At 33.7% G+C, this 18,174-nt stretch overlaps 1 protein-coding gene across 2 annotated transcripts in view; it reads right to left on the minus strand.

Annotated features, from left to right (window-relative positions):
• The window catches only part of LOC126887899 (putative inorganic phosphate cotransporter), a 98,542-nt gene that overhangs the window by 38,356 nt on the left and 42,012 nt on the right, over nucleotides 1–18,174 (minus strand). For both annotated transcript variants that reach the window (XM_050655794.1, XM_050655793.1), the window contains exons 3-4: nucleotides 17,779–18,088; nucleotides 3,770–3,987 (exon numbers count right to left, since the gene is read on the minus strand). In XM_050655794.1, coding sequence (XP_050511751.1) covers nucleotides 3,770–3,987; nucleotides 17,779–18,088 — 528 coding nt within the window. The remainder of the gene's footprint in view (nucleotides 1–3,769; nucleotides 3,988–17,778; nucleotides 18,089–18,174) is intronic.

The raw sequence follows: 18,174 nt of genomic DNA on the forward strand, positions 1-18,174 counted from the left end.
AAAAAAGGGGTGGAATATATTGTTTTGGTATCAAAACCAAGGCCCCCCAGCATGTTGGAGAAATAAATTCCCAACATTAATATTTAGTAAAACTATATTTTGTTTCAATATTTTATTTAGTGGTTTGCGCCTTGTGTACACTTCACAAAGATGTTTCTATGTTTTTATGTTCTATAATTGAAAGTGTACACAAAGGCGCAATATTCAAAAAAAAAAGTTCGTTGCCAAGGTGTTGTTATATAGAATAATAAGATAATAAAAAACGGGAAAGTAGGGCGTGTGTCCGATCCCACACAAAAATTACTTTAATACCAAAAGTTTGTGTTATTGTAATAAAATATTAGTTGTGAAAAGTGTCTTTAGTTATTCCTAGCTTCAGAAGTGTAAAACCAGTGTAAAATTATTTCCTTGGTGTTGCAAAAATCCAACACGGATATTAATTTGACTTCGCGTGGTATTCGGTAAGAAAATTCCACACCAAATTTGCATTTGAAAATCCATAGCTGCATGAACAGATTAATAGCGCGCCATAGCTTTGTCAGCAATTATTTAGGCTTTCAAATTCGTAATTTCTACTCATTGTAGTTGCATGGGAATACCATTTCAAGATAGAAAATAGTATATTCTTCAATTTTACATAAGTTTTGAGTAACTACAAGTGATAGAAAATGAATCAAAACTAAATTATGTAAACAAATATATTATGTCAAAAAATTTCCACTATAATTCGCTGTTGGGTACCCCACGAGCAAAAAAATTCCGATAAAATACCTCCGTTGCCATGGTGATCTGTCAAAATAACGTATTTTGATTGGTTCAAAATTACAGGTGTGGAATTTTCAGTCTAATTTAGATTTCTGTAGCTTTCTATTGGTCAGAATCTCCTATGAATGAAATAATCGCGCTAATTTCATTAAAGCATGAACACAATAAGATAAATTTGAAATAAATTAGTAAATAATATCTAAATATTAGTTTATTGCATGCATTATAATATATTATAATGCCATATTACAAGGTATTTTACAAAATTTACTTTCGGAAAAAGTGCAACTTTCGAAAACGAAATGCGTGCGTGAAAGTGGCTCTTTTAGCACGGCCGTAGAAAAAATATTGTTCCTAACTCATGCGGAAAGTATCTTTCCACACTAGTTAGGAAAATAACTATTCTCCTACCATATCTGTTTTTGTATTATAACCAGAAGATTTATTAAGTTACGAACCTCTTTGTTTTTTCATAAGTTACAAAAATATTTTTACCCCAGTTAATAGGGAAAAAAACATGAAAAAATGTTAAGCAGGGTTTTGAAGGTGCTAAACGGTAGATAAGAGATAAATGATGATAATTCCGTGAAGACGTACAGCTAATTTTTCTTCTTCTTTTTTTTAAATAGGTACAACGAATGACAAACTCAGTTTTTTGACTATAAAACGTTTCTTGTCAATTTTAGAGAAAAATGTTTTAAATAAGTGTTGTAGATCTTAAAAAGTTCTTGAATTTGATAGTACTCATATTAATATACATAAACAATTGACCTAGATAATTGCAAACAACTCTCATTTTTGCACTAATTTTTACATATTAATAACTTTACTTTTTACATAATGATATATAATTTAACTACTTTAAATTATGCCATTTAATGGTTTCTTTAAGTGCACTAAATTTCAACCAGATTGACCAAATAGTTTATAAGTTATTCAATTTGTTTATCCCAGAGAGCAATTGTTTATACAACTGTTCTTGCCCTAACAGTGAATCTAGAGATATTTAGCAAATCGCAATCAATTATCCGAGAGTCTACTTTTAAGATGCATTAAGAAAAAATTAACATTTTATTAAAATTGTTATTAAAAAACTCGTTTGAAAAAGACCCTACATTCTAGGTTATAAACAATTTGAATAACTTTGACAGAGAGTTGCGTCAATATTATGAGTATATCAGTATCATTACCGATTATTACAATGGTCTTGTTAGTTTCATATGTATGTTCGTGAAGAGCTGTCTGCACTATTAATACGTCTGCATCTTCATCTGCTACTTTAGTTCGGTACCCAGATTTGTTGAGCTCTGCACATAAAAGTTGAATCAATTGCTTTTTATTTTTACTAACTGCTAAAAATATTTTTTGTTTTATGGATAAGATCGTGTTTTCAACCAATTTATTTTCTGGGCCTGAGCTAATTATTATTGTATATTTATATAAATAATATTCTTTAATTAGTAAAATATAAGTAATTCTTACGAGAAATTATTGTAAAATTAAAGCAAGTAATAGCAATTAAACTGCAAATTTTTTCAACATGTTTCAAATTGGGATTCCATTCTAAAAAATAAAACGAAGCTATTCTCACCTTCACATTTGTTGGCGGTGTTTCACGAGTACCATCAGTTTAATGAGTCATGACTTTTTATTTTTTTACTGCATATGCAATCTATAAACTGGATAGTAAAATATAGACTTTCTTAAACAACTTATTCAATTTTCAGCTCTTAATTTTTATAAAAAATGGAAATATGATTTATTGAAAAAAAAATTCTAACTCGATTTCTATTAGTCATATAAAATCCACTTTATTATTTTAATGTGTATATTTTCACCAGCTTTTCAGTGAGCCTACATACGAGCGTGTAACGTAAAAACTGTCAAAGTTATTCTAATTGTTTATAACCTAAAAAGTAGGGTCTTTTTCAGGCGGTTTTTTTAACAACAATTTTGATAAAATCTTAAAACATTTTCAATACATCTTAAAACTAAAGTCTCAAATAATCGATTGCGATTTGTAAAATATCTCTAGAGTCACTGTTAGGCCAAGAACAGTTGTTTAAACAATTGCTGTCTGGGATAAACAAATTGAATAACTTATAAACTATTTGGTCGATCTGGTTGAAATTTAGCTCACTAAAATAACCCATTAATTGGCATAATTTAAAGTAGTTAAATTAAATATCGTTGTGCAAAAAATACAGTTATTAATATTTAAAAATTAGTGCAAAAATGAGAGTTTTTTACAATTATCTCGGTCAATTGTTTATTTATTGCAATATGTGTCACACCAAATTGAAGAACTTTTTAAGGTCTACAATATTTATTTGAAAAATTTTTCTCTAAAATGGATAAGAAACGTTTTATAGTAAAAAAACTTAGTTTTTCATTCTTTATAACTGTTTTAAAAAAAGAAGAAGAAAAATTAGCTGTTCGTCTTCACGGAATTATCATCATTTATACCTCATCTATCGCTTAAAACCTTTAAAACCCTGCTTAACATTTTTACGTGAAATCGATGATTTTTTCCCTATTAACTGGTGTATTTATACATATAGTTTTTTTCGTTAGATGCACAGTTTTTAAGGTATTCTGAAAAAATCGTCCGAAAAGGAAACTCAACAGGTATTGAATTTTCAAAAAAAATTATAGAACAGTTTTTACTTAGAATTAGGTTCTTTAGCCACTTCTGTGGTTACTCTAACCAAAAAAATTTCCATCCCCGAGAAGGGGTGAGAACCACCCCCAAAATGAAAGCGACATAGAATTATAGGATATAAGGTAGATTTTGTTTCTTGAACTATTCCCTACTTACTGTGAAAATAAGTAAATTAATGCAGTAGGATGGAATTCGGAGCCAAATACCCTCATTGACTGCACTATAGTTAAATATTACTTTTTCTAATATTATGTATATATTTGTAGGTATGATTATATGTATATGATAAAGTAGGACAGGTTATAAGTTAGGTACCCAATAAAGGTTATTTTTTAACTTTACCTTTTTCTCCTGTGTAGATAAACTTAGTTGAATATACTTCTTTTCTTCCTGCGATATCGTCTTATGGCTAGCAGGACTATTTTCTCCAAATATCCAAAACAGTAGGCACCACATAATTCCGAAAATACTATACATGTAAAATATTGCTGGCCAGCCAAACTCAGTATTTGCAACGTAACCAGATAAAAGATTTGAAGTTATTACGCCTATGATACCACCTGCATATCAAAATATCTTTGTTTAGTATAACACTGTAACCGTAATGACAGTTATTCCTACAATTTTAAAAATACATAATGCAAATATAATGCTTGTTTTTCATAGATATGTAGTGTTTCTTCAGTACCTATACACTTGTTCAATTGAAACTCATCTTTGTCAAACCCATAATTGTAGGCCATAGGTCCACACCGGTTTCAATATCTGTTGGTAAATCAGTACTTTGTTCTGGATGGAAAGTTGAGAGTACCTACATATTAGCCAATACATATTTTTGTACTTTATATTCAACTGTCCAGTTTGCTTTTTAACATGCTCCTTCCATTTGAGTTTGACGTCCAGATTTAAACCCAGGTATTCCGATCTTTTTTGTTATTAGGAACGATGTTGTTGTTTGATAATTGGAAGATTATTAATTTTCTTGTTAGTGAAGTTAATATGAACTTAATTCTGTTCATTAAACTTTATACGCCATTGTTGGACCATGCATTGTTCTATATTCTATGCCATTAATTGCATTTTGTAGGTTAATCGTAGAGTAAGGCTTTTGAGATGTGGCTTTATCGTCGAATCCTGAAGATATCTTATACCGACCACATTACTAATGAGGGTGTTTTGCTGAGAATGCAAAAAGAAAAAGAGCTGTTAATCAAAATAAAAACAGCCAAAATCGAATACCTCGGTCACATCATGAGGCACAGTGAAAGGTATGGACTGCTGCAACTGGTCTTACAGGGAAAAGTAGAGGGAAAGCGAGGACCAGTAAGGCGAAGGATTTCGTGGCTGAAAAATCGATGTACGTGGTTCAACACAACCACTACAAATCTTTTCAGAGCAGCAGTGTGCAAAGTACAGATTGCCATGATGGTCGCCAAAATCCGAAACGGATAGGCACTACAAGAAGAAGAATCGTAGAGTCCTCTACAGTTGCTCCTATAGTGAGGACTGCTGTATCATCAACAAATGTCAGATTTGTACAAAAGGTATAGCACTGGTCCAAGAACGCTACCTTGTGGAACCCCTGCGTTTATTGGCTTTAACTCAGAGTACTCGGTTTCCATTTTAAGTCTAAATGTTCGCTGGTGTACCTTCATTGCAGCGGTAATCACCTGTATATGTATTTACCAATAAATTTTTTTCTGGTCCAAAGATGAGTTTCAATTGAACAAGCCTCGTACATTATTGAATGTATATTAAGAACAAATATGTAAATATTAGAACATTTTTTTGCCTAAACACATCTTTTCGCTGACGATCGTAGCGTAACCACTTATGACAGAAACTTAGATATAACTGCATCACCAACAAAAGATTTAAATATACAATTTAAATATACAATTTCTTTAAAAAATCATAATCCGGTTGGACCAGTGCAGACATTTCACTATTTTGAATCTTAAAATGCTACTACATATGTGCGGAAGGGAGACCTGGCCACCTATGTAAAGTAAGATCTTTAGGTCGTGTGGATGCTTTATTAGAAATGTAGTGTTCATAGACGCTGTGTAACACATGGCACAAAAAAAGAATTATTTTAATTTTACTATTACCCTTTAGGTTTAATGCACCTAATAATTCTCTAGCATATTGCATATTCTACATTCTATTGCATATTCCAAGTCCAAGTACCTAGGAATACATTAAAAACAGTAACGTATCGGTAAATATTTTTCTTTCGGTTATTAACATCAAAAAATAAAGAGAAAAGATACCAAAATCAGAATGTATATATCAAAACGAAAGGTGAGATACTAATAAATGAAACATAGGAAATACTGAAAAGGTGAAAGACCTACTGACACGGTTTACTGAATAACACTGGAGAAAAATAATTGGACATGAAAAAACATATAGCATATGGCACAGGAGATAGAAGAAAATGAACTGAAAATAGATGGACCGACGAAACAAGAAGTACGAAACATAATTAAAATGTAGGAGCCATATTAACAAATAATAAGTGCGGTCGCGTATACCCTGGACAACTTGTCGTTGACAACTCCTAACCTCACCTAATATAAATAATACCGTTAATAGATAAATATACAAGGTAAACTTTTTCTCATAGGCATCTTTCAGTGCGTCACAATTTTTCGATTTTTTTCTAACGCATTAAATTAAATGTGACAGAAAAAAAAGCACGTCCGTGATTACAGACATTTATAACATTTATTCTAGTTGTCGATAGATGGCGCTATAATCGTAAAAAAATTATTTACGAATAATTATATAATATATCTACGAATATAATCTGTACAATTTATAAGCCTATACAAATCAAAGAAAATACCATTTTATAAATGCAATAAACACAATTGATTTGTTTTTATGCCAAATTGCAAATAAAATGTGACAACTGTCAGATTTAACTAAAATGTCATGTCAGAATAAATGTTATAAATGTGTATTATCACGGACTTACTTTTTTTTCTATAATTTGTGACGCACTGAAAAATGCCCATGAAAAGTACTTTATATTTACTTTTAATTAATATTAATAACTAATTATTAAATTTTTAATTAAAGTAAAAATTAAATTAATTTTTACTAGATTACTAGATTTTCTGGCAATTTATGGGATTTTCTGACAATTTATCACTGACTAGTCGCCGACAGGTATCTGCGCACGCACTTATTAAGTTTGCTTCTTAAGAAAATCTGGGAAGATGGTAAAATACAAGAAGACTGAATGATAACAAAAATATGTCCTATACATATCCTATCCTATCCTAAATATATATGAGTATGCTATGAACCGGAAAATAACTTAAAAGACGGAAAACATAATACGTTGTGAAATAAAAAGAGATGAAACTTGTCGAGGTGGGAAATTATCAATATAAACCTATAAATTTACATTATATTAATAGTTTCCCATATTTAGACCTATCGGAGGAGTTTGGCAATTTTATAAAATTCTCCTGTGACAGTTTGACTCCGATACGTCTAAAGGTGGGAAGCTATCAATATAATGTAAATGTGTAGGTTTCTATTGTTCTGCTAGTTCTGCTAGTATTCAATTATTTGTTCGATGTGCGATCCATGGTATGCGCAATATTCTACGGTAGACCCACATTTCAAACGCCATTATACGCTTCGAATATGCTTTTTTGATGGTCCAATTCTCTAAAGCGTAGGTGGCGATAGGAAATATTATTGCTCGAACAAAGCACAAAGCTTCTTTTGTGTTTTTTGTAATAACAGTATTCTTCCATATTTTTGTAAGTTTGGCTGTTGCCGATCTGGCCATTGTGATGCGTATACGGATCTCGTCTTCATATCCTCTACTATTAGTAATAACGGAGCCTAAATCTTAGACCATAAAAACTTATAGACACGCCTTGTACCGAATCGTTGAAGCAAAGACCTTCTGCGAAAGTGACGTCACAATACGGCAAGAACTCGTTTGGATTCTTAGCAAAGCACTAATAAAATTACCCAATTTTAGATTAATTTTAGTATAACTTCAATATTTTGTAAAAAATATTGAAGAAAAATCATTCAGCAAAGTAATTAATAAATATTTTTGACTTAAAGTAATTTATTTTGTAAAAATAAATGTTTTATTTGAAAGTATATCATTGGTACCTATATCTCTTCTTGTTTAAGAGGAAACAGTAGCGATCAACAGGTAGCGAAAACGCGTTCCAAGATTGCGGCTGTAATTTTGAATATTTTTTCGAGATATTTGGCACACGTATTCGTAATATAATAAAGAATGGCGGTACAGAGCCCAATTTGAAAAATATATTAATATGTGGAAATTACTCTGTAATTAAATACAATATTAAAAAAACGAGCCTGTACCGCCATTAAGAAGAACAAAAAAATACACTTTCTTCAAATAAACTTTTTTATCCGACGCCTAGATTTTGTGTCATTTTGGAACTACTAAAATTTTTTATTTCATTAATAGTTCCAAAATGACACAAAATCTAGGCATCGGATAAAAAAGTTTATTTGAAGAAAGTGTATTTTTTTGTTCTTCTTAAAGGCGGTACAGGCTCGTTTTTTTAATATTGTATTTAATTACAGAGTAATTTCCACATATTAATATATTTTTCAAATTGGGCTCTGTACCGCCATTCTTTATTATATTACAAATACGTGTGCAAAATATCTCGAAAAAATATTCAAAATTACAGCCGCAATCTTGGAACGCGTTTTGGCTACCTGTTGATCGCTACTGTATCACCTTAATAATCAAAAATAACTTTAAAGGAGAGTAATTTTCTTTTGGGTGTAAGTTTCAGGTTAGGTGAAAAAATATATAGGGAATCTATTAATTAATGACCACAAAACAAAATAGCTTTTGTTAACTTGCTTCTAACTTTTATTACATTATTTGGTTTGTTTCAAAATCATGATCAAACATATTATGTTCTTTGTATTCGTTAAACACAGAACCATGCACGTTTAATATCAATTTTGTCATTAATTTAGAATCGTTCAATTTTTTTGAATTGTACCTACATAATTCTAATTTCGCTTTCAGCAATTTTGCAATGCAAATATGAATGACGTCTTTAGAAGGTTGAATTAAAATTTTTTTTGATAATATGCTATAATTTTTGTGTCTTATGAATGAAAATTGTAAATTATCACATTCAATTGCACACAAACATAATATTATGTCACAATCTAATGTTTTCTTAACTTTCTTAACTACAATCCCAGCGATATAGCCAACATCACAAACATAAGATGACTGTTTTTGAAAAACTTTAATTATTTACAGTATAATTATGGTTGCTAGTTATTATTTCCCTATTATTTTCATCAGTATGATCAACAGTTTCATTTTCACAGTATTTGTTGTGCAAATTAGTGTATTGAAAATTTTTAAATTGGAACACTTTAAAAACTTTACAACGCCTATTATAAGCACTTCTAATCTCTAATACGGCAAACATTTTCTGCCGTAAACTGACGTCACGCACAGCTGTGTGAATCGTTTTATGTTGGCTTCACTCTTCGAGACGAGAGAATAGCATTACGGCGTGTCTATCAGTTTTTATGGTCTAAGGCCTAAATAATTAAATTGTCTGGCCACTTCGTAACCTGCTAAGTTTCTTTTCTCCGGTTGGTTGTTTCTGATTCTATCGATGATCATTAGTTTGGTTTTCTGTATATTTATTTTCAAACCATATTCCGTACTCACCGTGCCTATTCATAATTTCTTCCAGTTTTTCTAGTACAAACGCCAATATAAACAGTGTCATCTGGATAACGTAGGTTTTTGATTTTTTTTTCCTCCTATTGTTGCTCCACCTTGCCATTCCACAAAAACTTACGTGTTCGCATAATGTGTTCTCTATATTTGTATTGAATAGAATGGGGGAAATTATACATCCCTGTCGATCTCCAGACTTTAATTTGAAGGTTTTAGAAACCACATTATTATTTCTTACAGTACGAGTAGCGGTGTTATTTACATAAAGTTCTTGTAATAAATAGATTAGATGTTCTGGCGTATTATACCCATTTCTCTAAGTATATGCCACATATACGTTATCGAAGGCCTTGGAATAGTCAACAAAGCACAAATATATTTCTATGTTAAACTCGCGAGATTTTTCGATAATTTGACGAATATTAAGAATGTGTTCGTTCTCTTGTTCCTTGTTACAGTTACAAAGCCTCTACAAAAATATATCAGTTCCCACCTCTACACATCGTTTAGTTTTTGTAAAAAGTGGCAAGTTCGTTATTTCGAAAGACCACTAATATCTAATATCTGTCTTCATTTTTCTGTTGTGGCGAGCAGGCGTTTGTTAGAAGACCCATTGTACAAGGTAATTATGATTTCTTTTTCATACCGGTAAAAATTGTCACTTTAGTTTTTCTAAATCCTAAAAAATATTTTATTGTTTCAGGGTTTTGGTTTTATGGTTTTTGGTTTTGGGTTTTGTTGAATTTTCTGCTTCTTTTCAGTACATGGAAACTTTCCGCTTCTTCAGAAGTAAACAGGTTTACTGTCTGTTTGGAGGCTGCAATTTTCTGCATTCTCCTCACCATAAATGGTCTATGAATGGACTTTTCCGGAAATCGAATGGTTTCCTCATATCGCACGTGAATATATGGGTCACGTTCCATTGAACTTCGATTCTACCACGGTGTGGCCATAGCTGATGTGATTATCAGCCAACTAAAGTCTTCCTTCAGTGGAGAATTTATACAGGACTTTTTATCGCTGCTGGTCAAAGAGCGGTAAAATATATATTTCAAGTATTTATGTATTTATTTTTGGGTTATTTAACTTTGGATGAACAGTACAAACACAAAAATTGATAGATTATTCTATTTTTAAACCATCAAATTTTACTAGGATTTTTATTATCAATTATTTAGTAACTATATGTATCACATTATAACATTGTATATTTTCTTTTGTAAATTGTATCGTATTTGTAAAAATTGTAAAAAATAATTTAGTAAAATTCGTTTTGCTTATTACAGATCAATTTCCAGTTTCACTTCACAGGGTAGTTGTTTTAGGAGAAACCAATATAAATTTTCTATTATCAAATTTAGTATGGCGCTTCATAAGACAAAAAAGAAGCGAAATGAAAGAACTAGTTGAAATAGAATACATAAATGAGGATACATGGGTGTATCGCGTGTCGTAAAGCGTTTGATAGAGTGAGAATTCGGGACGCGATACATTTACTCTATGAAAAGGGAATATCACTGGATTTAATAAAAACCATTGAGAAATATATAAAGATAACATAGCTATGGTAAGATGTAAGGGAAAACTATCGCAACCTATCAAGTATGAAACTGGCATTAGACAAGGAGATTCGCTGAGCCCATTAATAATTAATCTGATAATGGATGAAATCATAAAGAAAGTTAAAAAAGGAGAGGATATAGAATGGGAGAAAAGAAAATAAAGATAATTTGCTACGCTGACGACGCAATAATAACAGCCGAAAATGAAGATGACCTACAAAGATTAATTAAAGAATTCGAAGACACGACTCTCATATACAACATGGTGATCTCAACAGAGAAAACCTAATCGATAGTGGTATCAGCGGAACCTAGACGATATAAATTGGTCGTAAACAACAAAATAATAGAACAAGTGATGGAAACAGAATACTTGGGAATAAAACTGTCAAGCTACGGAAAAGTGGAAGAAGAGGTACAAAAACAAGTGAACATGGCGAACAGAGCAGCAAGATGTCTCAACAACACAATCTGGAGAAACAAATACCTCACAATGGAAACGAAAACTAGGATATATAAATCAACAATAAGACTGATAATGACGTATACAAGAGCAGATACGGCGAAAACACAAAGACTGCTGGAAACAGCAGAAATGAAAGTCTTACGAAAAATAACAAACCAAACTCTAAGAGACAGAGTAAGAAGTGAGGAAATACGAGCGAGATGTGGTATAGAAGAAATAAAGATGTGGACGAAAAGAAGAAAAATAGAATGGAATCAACACATAGAAAGAATGACAGAAAATAGAATAGTACGAATAGCAAGAGACAAATCGCCAAATGGAAGAAGATCATTGGGACGACCGACGAAAAGATGGTCAGACAATGTCAATTGAGGCTAAAAACTGAAGTAAAACAGGCATTGAGCCTATTTATAAAGTTAAAAGAAGAAGAAGAAGAAATTTAGTAGTTAATCCACAAATTTGTTACTTTGCTGAAGAGTAAGACTGGCGCCCTCATTGTGGTTTGTTCAGGATCTCTGTCTGGTTTTATTTATCTAACTTTCTGTTTTATCCTTTCAGCTCTCATTCTTTCACGCCCAAATTATTTCAGAAATAAATCTGATTTAGTCTCTGATTGGACTAGAATATGGCGCGGGTGTAGTTTCGTGTTGCAACGACATTGAAAATGGTTATTCATTTTTAAATCTGATTTAATTTATTCCTTTTTCTCGCTCTCGAATCCCACCTTCTTCTTTTGTCTCTTGTTTCTCGAGCTTACTTAGCCGGTGCTCTATTATATTCTTCTTCCTTCCCCCTTTCTATTCTATGCTTTCTTTACTTTATTTCAAATTTCATACTAACTTCGACTATCTTTCCTTTCCAAAGCCGAGTTTAGTGTAGCATCCTCTACCTGGAACGAATCCGCGTTGATCTTGGACAATTTGTGGTTAGAGAATTGATTTTAGTCTTTCATTGATGATGGTTAGAAGTAGGTTGTTGCGTGATATATCAATGCTACTGTACGATAATTACTGCAATCTAAAATCTATACTATGCAATAAGCAATACTAGACCAGGGCATTTAGCACTAAAAACACCCGAATAAATAAATTTTTAAATACAGCACCTAGAGACTTGCAGTTTTTTGCATTATATTCAGGATGACGTCAGGAAAAAAATCTACTATTCAAAAATGGGTGGAAATGCATAATTGCACTGTAAAGTGCATACATAAAATGCATCCAAAATTGCATAAATATAAAAATAAAGTCAAAATCAGTATACTAAGGAACAAAATTTATTATTTGGGGGATTTTTGGGGTCACTGAATACGATTACGCTATCAGAACTGATCCCCGGATCACCTGGTGCCCAAGGTCACGGCAAGAGACGTCATCTTCTGGAGTTTCGATGGTTTTCGGCATTAAATCGATGCAAAAGGATTACGAGTTTTAGGGGTCGCTAAATATGAATATGATATCAGAATTGACCTCCGGAGTACCTGGTGCCCAGGGTCGCTACTAAGGCACGTCATCTTCTGGAGTTTTGAGGGATTTCGGCACTAAATTGATGTAACTGGACTACTCGGTTGGTTTTTGAGGTGGTTAAACACGAAGATGCCATCAGGACAGACCTTAAGATCACCTGGTGCCCAAGGCCACTGTAAGGGACGTCATCTTCTGGAGTTTCGAGGGCTTTCACTATCAAATTGATGCAACCGGATTACTTACGGGTTTTTGAGGTCGCAAAACACGAATATGCCATCAACACCGACTCCCTGTGCACCTGGAGCCCAAGGCCACTGCAAGCGGCGTCCTCTTCTGGAGTTTGAGAGATTTCGGCATTTAATTGATTCAAATGGATTACTGGAGGGTTTTTGAGGCCGCTTAACACGAATATGCCATCAGAACCGAACCCATGTGCACCTGGAGCCCAAGGTCACTGCAAGGGACGTCATCTTCTGGAGTTTCGAGAAATTTCGGCATTAAATTGATGCAAATGGATTACTGAGGGGTTCTTGAGGTCACTAAATACGAATATGCTGTCAGAACCGAATGCCAGAGAATATGGTGCCCAAGGTTATTGCTAGGTGCGTCATCTTCTGGAGCTTCGAGAGTCTTTGGTACTAAATTGATGCAAACGGATTACTCATAGGTTTTTGAGGTTGCTGAACGCGAATACACCATCAGAACAGACACCGAAGCACCTAGTGCATAAAGCACGTTATCTTTTGGAGTTTCGAGAGTTTTCGGTACTAGATTGATGAAAAATGGATTACTTTTTGGTTTTTGGGTTGTTGAACACGAATATGGCTTACATGAGGAATTCTGGAGTATCTTGTGATTACGGTAATCACTAATAACGTCAACGCATAATAACACTCATATAAAAAAAATAAATAGATCAACATAGTAGAGTTCGTATTCCGCAAACCCAAAAACCCATGAGCAATTCGTTTACATCAATTTAGTACCAAAATTTTTCTAAACTCCATAAGATGCTATACCTTAGGCACCAGATGCTCCGGTGTTTTTCTGGCGGCGTATTTGTCTTCAGCAACCCCAAAAACCCATGAGTAATCTGTTTGAATCTATTTAATGTCAAAAACCCTCAAAACTCCAGAGGATAACGTGCCTTAAGCCCAGGTGGTCCGGTATCTCTTCTGATGGCGTATTTGTGTTTAGCAACCCCAAAAACCCGTGAGTAGTTTGTTTGCATCAATTGAGTACCTAAAACTTTCGAAACTCCAGAAGATGACGTGCCTTAGGCACCAGGTCCTCCGGTGTTTGTTCTGATCAGGTATTCGTGTTCAGCATCCCCAGAAACTTTTAAGTTATCTATTTGCATCAATATAGTACCGAAAACCTCGCCTAGCGGATGACGCCCCTTGCAGTGACCCTGAGCACCAGGTTCTACGATGGTCTGTTTTGATGGCATGTTAGTAATTACCGACCTCAAGAACCCCCGAGTGATTTATTTTCTTCAATTTAATGCCAAAATTCCGTAAAACTTCAGAAGATGACGTCCCTTGTAGTGACCTTGGGCACCAGGTGCACAGGAGGTCGGTTGTGATGGCATATTCGTGTTTAGCGACCTCAAAAACCCCCCAGTGTCCATTTGCATCAATTAAATGCCGAAAGCCCTCGAAACCCTAGAAGATGACGAGCCCTAGTAGCGACCCTGGGCACCAGGCATTCCGAAGTTCAATTATGATGGGATATTCGTGTTTAGCTACCCCAAAAACCCGTAAGTAATCCGTTTGCATCAATTTAATACCGAAATCCCTCGAAACTCCAGAAGATGACGTCCCTTGCAGTGACCTTGGGCTCCAGGTGTACAGGGGGTCGGTTCTGATGGCATATTCGTGTTAAGCGACCTCAAAAACCCTCCAGTAATCCATTTGCATCAATTAAATGCCGAAACCTCTCGAAAGCCCAGAAGATGACGTGCCTTAGTAGCGACCCTGGGCACCAGGTACACGGGTGGTCAATTCTGATGGCATATTCGTGTCTAGCGACCCCAAAATCCCTCCAGTAATCCATTTGTATCAGTTAAATGGCGAAAACCCCCGAAACCCGAGAAGATGACGTGCCCTAGTAGCGACCCTGGGCACCAGGTACATCTGAGTTCATTTCTGATATCATATTCGTGTTTATTGACCCCAAAAAACACGTGGGTAATCCGTTTACATCAATTTAATGCCGAAAACACTCGAAACTCCAGAAGATTACGTGCCTTAGTAGAGATCCTGGGCACTAGGTACTCCTAAATGAATTTAATATTCTGATGGCATATTCGTGTTTAGCGACCCCAGAAACCCGTAAGTAATCCGTTTGCATCAATTTAATACAGAAAGCACTCGAAGAGGATGACGTCCCTTGCAGTGACCTTGGGCACCAGGTAATCCGGTAGTCTATTCTGATGGCATATTCGTTTTTGGCGACCTCAAAAATCCCCGAGTAAATTAATACCTAAAGCCCTCGAAAGTCTAGAAGATGACGTGCCTTGCAGTGACCTTGGGCACCAGGTGATCCAGAGGTCTGTTCTGATGGCATATTCGTATTTAACCACCTCAAAAATCCCCCGAATAGTCCAGTTGCATCAATTTAGTGCCGAAATCCCTTGAAATTCCAGAAGATGACGTGCCTTAATAGCGACCCTGGGCACCAGGTACTCCGGAGGCAAATTCTGATATCATATTCGTATTTAGCGACCCCTAAAACCGGTTAGTAACCCGTTTGCATCGATTTAATGCCGAAAACCATCGAAACTCCTGAAGATGACGTGTCTTGCACTGGCCTTGGGCACCAGGTGATCCGGGGGTCTGTTCTGATTGCGTAATCGTATTCAGTGACCCCAAAAATCCCCCAAATAATAAATTTGGTTCCTTAGTATACTGATTTTTACTTTATTTTTATATTTATGCAATTTTGGATGCATTTTATGCACTTTATAGTGCAATTATGCATTTCCACCCATTTTTGAATAGTAGACTTTTTTCCTGACGTCATCCTGAACATAATGCAAAAAACTGCAAGTCTGTAGGTGCTGTATTTAAAAATTTATTTATTTTGTGCTAAATGCCCTCGTCTATACGTTCATAAATAAAAAAGAAATAGCACGAAAAACAAAAATTAACTGTTCAAGTCAATATATAGGGTGAGGCAGATAACTGGCCTATTAGAAATATCTCGAGAACTAAAGGCAACAGAATAATGAAAATTGGATTAAAGGGGTTTTGAAGGATGATCTATTAAATGAAAATATTTTCATCTCTTTGCAACTTCCGGTTATACCGGAAGTTGCTTATAACTTCGTTTTTTAAATAGGACACCCTGTATATTTTTACATTTTTGGATTCTCTTCGATGTCTTCTTTCTTAAAATAAGAGGTTTTGTAATATTATGCAGGGTATTTTAAAAGATAATTACGTTTTTTTTATTAATTTCGTAGCAATATTCACACCCTGTAGAATTGTAGTAGTTTGAGATCTAAAACTCTACTTACGTTTAAATGATTTTTAGTATACTCTACTATTAAGAATCATTAGTATAGCTAAATTTTTAATTTTAGTATACAGGGTTCGTCGAAACTCGGAATGAGTATTTTCTGAGTTTTCTTAAATGGAACACCCTGTATTTTTGTATTGTAATGGAATGATATTTTATAGTACTTTTTTACTTCTTAAGCATTCCCTATACCTAACTGCTTTAATTTGTGAGTTATTGGTGATTCAAGCTAAACATTAATTGCAACAAAAAATACGTAAAATTTTATTACGTTGGCCGTGAAAATATTCAATCCCAAATAACTTTTCAGAAATAAATACATAATAATCCAGACTGGTCCTTAAAATTACCAATAATGGTTTAGCTATCAAAATACCTACGTGGTTAAGATTGTTGGTGCGATTAACAATTAAGCACAAATTAAAGCAGTTAGGTATAGGGAATGCTTAAGAAATAAAAAAGTACCATAAAATATCATTTCATTACAATACTAAAATACAGGGTGTTCTATTTAAGAAAACTCAGAAAATACTTATTCCGAGTTTCGACCAACCCTGTATACTAAAATTAAAAATTTAGCTATACTAATGATTCTTAACAATAGTAGAGTATATTAAAAATCATTTGAACGTAAGTAGAGTTTCAGATGTGTCAAACTACTACAATTCTACAGGGTGTTAATTTTGCTACGAAATTAATAAAAAAACGTAATTATCTTTTAAAATACCCTGTATAATATTACAAAACCTCATATTTTAAGAAAGAAGACATCGAAGAGAATCCAAAAAGGTAAAAATATACAGGGTGTCCCATTAAAAAAAACGAAGTTATAAGCAACTTCCGGTATAACCGGAAGTTGAAAAGAGATGAAAATATTTTCATTTAATAGATCATCCTTCAAAACCCCTTTATTCCAAATTTCATGATTCTGTTGCCTTTAGTTCTCGAGATATTTCTAATAGGCCCTTTATTTGCCTCACCCTGTATAGACCTGTATTTTGGTTGCGAGTGATGGGTACTAACAGAACGACAAAAGAGTAAAATACAGGCAGTAGAAATGAAATACCTTAGGCCTTAGACGAGTTCGAGGAGTTAGCAACAGAGATAGACTACGGAACACTCAAATAAGAGAAGATTTGGAAACACAGTCAACTTTAGAATTTATAGAGAGAAGGCAACTCAGTTGGTGGGGTCATCTTCAGAGAATGGATCAGACAAACCGGTGAAAAAAATTTGGCAGGCAAAAACGCAAAGAAGAAAGAAGAAAGGTAGACCACAACAAACATGGGATAATTACTAGGCAAAATATTCGAGAAAAGGGGAACAACGTGGATAGAAGCAAGGAGGCTGGCTTGAAATAAGAAGTAATGGGTCAAATTTGTACATAATATAAAAGTATAACAGTTATTAGTTAAATTTAAGATTAAGTTGTTTTTGTATTGTAATATAATGTAATGTTAACATAATATAATGTATTATCGCCGTACACCACTACGTGGTAAAAAGGTTTTTTGAAAAATATAATATAAAATCTATGAGCCTATCTATGACACAACTTTTGCCTTAACAATTTTGTTCATATTTATTTCAGACTTACATACCAGAATAAATAAATCCCATACATCTACTTCGTTCATAAGCTGGAATCCATTTCCCAAATAAAGCATACAAAGACGGAAGGACGAATCCATTACAAAATCCTTGTATGCCTCTACAAATAATTACCCATATAGATCCAAATGCTGCTAATGTTGGAATAAGACAACCAACCACAGAGTTGATCATCATCGCACAGAGTAAAAAACGTTTTGCTCCATACCTAGTTGCTAACCATCCAGCAGCTACAGCAGGAATAATCATCCCCCAAAAAAATGCAGACAGAACTAATCCTTTGTTTGTCCAATGGTACGTCTAAAAAAGGAATTCAATAACTTTAATTTAATCATTATATTACTTTTGTTTTAATGAAATACATGAACAATTCCAAAGTTGGCTGC

The sequence above is a fragment of the Diabrotica virgifera genome, chromosome 7 (assembly GCF_917563875.1).
Source record: "Diabrotica virgifera virgifera chromosome 7, PGI_DIABVI_V3a".
NCBI lineage: Eukaryota > Metazoa > Arthropoda > Insecta > Coleoptera > Chrysomelidae > Diabrotica > Diabrotica virgifera.